This window comes from Xenopus tropicalis, chromosome 4, assembly GCF_000004195.4.
Source record: "Xenopus tropicalis strain Nigerian chromosome 4, UCB_Xtro_10.0, whole genome shotgun sequence".
In the NCBI taxonomy this organism is placed as follows: domain Eukaryota; kingdom Metazoa; phylum Chordata; class Amphibia; order Anura; family Pipidae; genus Xenopus; species Xenopus tropicalis.
Genome location: NC_030680.2, coordinates 124,852,861 through 124,856,611, shown reverse-complemented (window position 1 = coordinate 124,856,611; position 3,751 = coordinate 124,852,861). Strand labels below are relative to the sequence as shown.

At 37.1% G+C, this 3,751-nt stretch overlaps 1 protein-coding gene across 1 annotated transcript; it reads left to right on the top strand.

Annotated features, from left to right (window-relative positions):
- Positions 1-881: 881 nt before the first annotated feature.
- ncr3 (natural cytotoxicity triggering receptor 3) lies at positions 882-2,415 on the top strand. The gene is made up of 3 exons (XM_031901347.1): positions 882-924; positions 1,135-1,488; positions 2,279-2,415. Exons 1-3 carry the CDS (start codon positions 882-884, stop codon positions 2,413-2,415), a joined length of 534 nt encoding a protein of 177 aa, XP_031757207.1.
- The last annotated feature ends 1,336 nt before the right edge of the window (positions 2,416-3,751 follow it).

The window sequence follows — 3,751 nt, the reverse complement described above, 5'->3', positions numbered from 1 at the left end:
CAGGATCAGTCCAGTCCTGCCTCAATCCACTGGGTCCAAATCTGGTCAAATTTAGTTTGTGTTCCTCTCGCTTCTGAGGTAAATTTGATTAGTGGGATTGCCTGGTTTACCAAGTGATTCCATGTTTTGATGGATGGTGGGCGAGCTCCCATTGAGTGCATAGCAATATTTTTCCTGGCATAAAAAAAGGAGAGTTCGGTATCAGTTTCGGGAGTAGCTGCTTGGTATGGTGTCCTCTAGGATTCCCAAAAGGCATATGGAGGGAGAAATAATTTGGGGGAAGTCCAGATTCTCAGCTAGTACCTTAAGAATTTTGTGCCAGTATCTAGCAATGTCAGGACAGGACCATATCATATGGAAAAACCGTGCTGGTTAGGCATTGCACCTAGGACATGAGGGGTCTGGTTTCCTCCCCATTTTGTATAATCTGTATGGTGTAATATACAGTTGGTGCATAAGCCCCATTTATTTTTGTTACATTAAAGTTTCCCTTCCTTTTTATTTAGTTACCTTTTGTATTAGGGTGTTATTTAAGCAGTTTACCTTTGCAATTATAGAGTTAATCGGAAGTGCTTTGTAGAATAAATATAGAGACAGAGCTGGAAATAGTACAGATTTGCACTTTTTTTTTTTTTTGCCTTTCTCTGGAACTAGCAGCTAGGCAGGTTTCATTTAGACCAAAAGGTTGAACTTGTTAGATGTGTCTTTTTCAACCTAAATTATTAAGTAACTATGTTTAACAGGAACATTTACACATCTATTAGTTTCATCTTTTATACTGACCAGATATCTATCAGAGACCCACCGTAATTTCCTCAGGAAGCTGAAACCTGGGGTCCTGAACAAGCAGAGAACTCTATGTTGTTAATTCACAAGAGAAGATGAAGTGGTCAGAGCTCTTGCTGATACTGGCGGCAGTGCGAGGTGAGGGAGCAGAAGCAGCACAATAATGTGGATATGGGGGGATTATCTCAGGTGTCTCTTTCATACTCACAACAGTTATCTTCTTGTTGCTCTGATTAAGCTAAAATTTCAGACTTGTTTATCTATGGATACAATTCTGACATTCACTGTTGTGTTCTGACCTACTGAGGACTGATATAAATACATGCCTGACTTGTATGTGTATTTCAGGTTCTCTCTCACAGAACATAGAAGTATCCCAGATCCCTGAAGTGAATGCCATAGAGGGCGGCACAGCCAACCTAGAGTGTAGCTACAACTTGAGCAACTTGGATTTACCAGCCGGCTGGTACAAATGGTACAGATATTACCCTCAAAAAGCTGATATTTTTAAAAGTGATGATTTTAAGGGCAGAATTACCAAAGAAAGCCCAGAAGATTTCCTGAAGAAGAGATCAGCCAGCATACAGTTGCACAGAGTAACAGTCACAGACACCGGAATGTATTTCTGTGAAGTGGAGTTTTCTGGCCAGGAGCAAATTAAAGGACACGGTAAAGGAACTTTCCTCAATGTGACTGCGACAGGTGAGGGCTCTTTATTTATATTTATTATTTATAACAACTGTTTTATTAATGGTTGAATTTTAAAAATACATGACTTTATAATCCCTTCATTTATCAAACTTGAGCTGACTTGTTTTTGTTATTTATAGGAGCCGTTACTTATATAGCGCTAATATATTCTGCGGCATTCCACTACAAAGATTATACAAAGCACAGGAAAATAATTGCAGTAATTTTGCAAATTGCTGTTTCCCATGTATTTTTAACCCACATGATACATTGCATTTTTTGGAATTTTGGAGAAAATAAAAATATGATTATCCACAATTCAGAACATACACTTCCCACTGACTTCTATGGCATCTCTGAGCAGCACCATTAACATTTTTTTCTCTGATCAGTTTTATAAATCAAAGCACAGATCTGCAGCCCCAAAAACACGGAATGCCGCGATAATGGGAAAGTAGGAAATGAGAAATAGGGTATCATTATTTTTGATTCTTTTTGTTTTTCCTCCTCTCACCTCCCATCATTTATTTATTTGTTTTCTTTGTACAAAAGTAACTTGGTGGAGGGGTTTGAAAAATGTGTCAAGAATTAACTATAATATTTGGGAGCTCACTCGATCCCACAAACGATGGGTTGGTGTCGACGGTTAGAACCCACAGGAGCCATACATATAATAAATATATCCTTGAATCCTTTTAGAGTTGTTTTTCTATGAATCCACAGCATTCTCCATAATTTATATTAAATACAATTTATAATAAATGTTTTCTCTATACTGACTCTGTCCCCTTTTCAGTTACAGACAGTACTTCATGCAGATACTTCACCCTTTATCACTGTATTGGAGCAGTCGCCCTGGGTTTACTAATGTCATTTGCACTTTATCTGAACTGCAAGGAACATAAGCAGGTCAGTACTTATAACTGTGTGTCTGTGTAATGGAACATCTCACCTCAGCTTGGTTTGATTTTGATTTACCAGTTAATAGAATCAAATTATATAATGGGCCCCATTTGTTGAGATACTCTTACTAATAATGTAATAAAATCATAAATACAAAATACTGTGATCTAACATGTCTTGCATTCACAGATGCACAATGATATGGAACCTCAGCCTTGATGTAATTTATTAATTCATTTTTTATTAACATTTTTTTTAAAGTAGAAGAAGAAAATGGTGCAGAGAGATGCCGACAAGGATCCTACCAACTAATGTACAGAACAACTTGGAGATGAAACTATACACAGCATTGTTATTGATTGTTAAGGAACCTGAAACACACAATATGCTAAAGGGAGAATTTTACCAGTACACAACTGAAAAGAATAGAACATGCAAGTTACTACCACAAATGCGTCTGTACATAGGGCGGCCTTTAATAAATGAGCTTTTTTAGATCTTCATAAAGATTATTTTCTATCCTATTCTATTTTCTGCTGCTACATAATGCTTTGATTTCTATGTTTTTATTGCTGTGTAAACTCTCAACTACTGAGAACTAGATTGTTATAGCTTTTTATTAGAAAACTGCAATTTTAACATTTCATTCTGAAAATGTCATTTAGACCCAGATGTTTAATTTCTGCATTTAGATATACAGGTATGAGATCTCTTTCCTGTCCAGAGAAATTAAACAGCACCTTGTACTTGATGGTAACTAAGCTGCATGAATCCATATTGGTGGCAAAACAATCCTATAGGGTTTATTTCATGTTTAATTATTTTCAAGTAGACTTAGGGGCACATTTACTAATCCACGAACGTCCAAAAAGCGTCCGAATACGTTTTTTTCGTAATGATCGGTACTTTGCGACTTTTTCGCAAATTGTCGCGACTTTTTCGAGCTCTCAATACGAAAGTTGCGACAATTCGCGAAAGTTGTAATGGCTATGAAAAAGTCACGACAATTCGCGCAAGTCATACTGGTTACGAAAAAGTCGCGACAATTTACGGGAAAGTCGTAACGGCGACGAAAAAATCGCAAAAAATAAGAAAAAGTCGCAAAATGTTCGTTTTCCAATCCGAATTTTTCTCATACGGATTCGGATTCGTGGATTAGTAAATCAGCCCCTTAGGGTATGGTGAAGCAAATTACAGGAAACCTAGTCCCAAATATTCCAGATAATAAATTCCATGTTGTTCGACACTAAAAGGAAAATTGGGATGGAGTGTATTTGACCTATACATGGTGAGGGGCCCCAGAGTTGGTATATTTGGAGGAACAAGTTGTGTTTTCTTGTGGTGTTTAAAGTTTATGTTCAGGGTTCTGAGT

Excerpts from the sequence above, each read along its gene's own strand:
- ncr3 (XM_031901347.1), top strand. The coding sequence starts at position 882 with ATGAAGTGGTCAGAGCTCTTGCTGATACTGGCGGCAGTGCGAG. Across the intron at positions 925-1,134 it reads GATACTGGCGGCAGTGCGAG|GTTCTCTCTCACAGAACATA; the intron begins GTGAGGGAGCAG and ends TGTGTATTTCAG. Across the intron at positions 1,489-2,278 it reads CCTCAATGTGACTGCGACAG|ACAGTACTTCATGCAGATAC; the intron begins GTGAGGGCTCTT and ends TTTCAGTTACAG.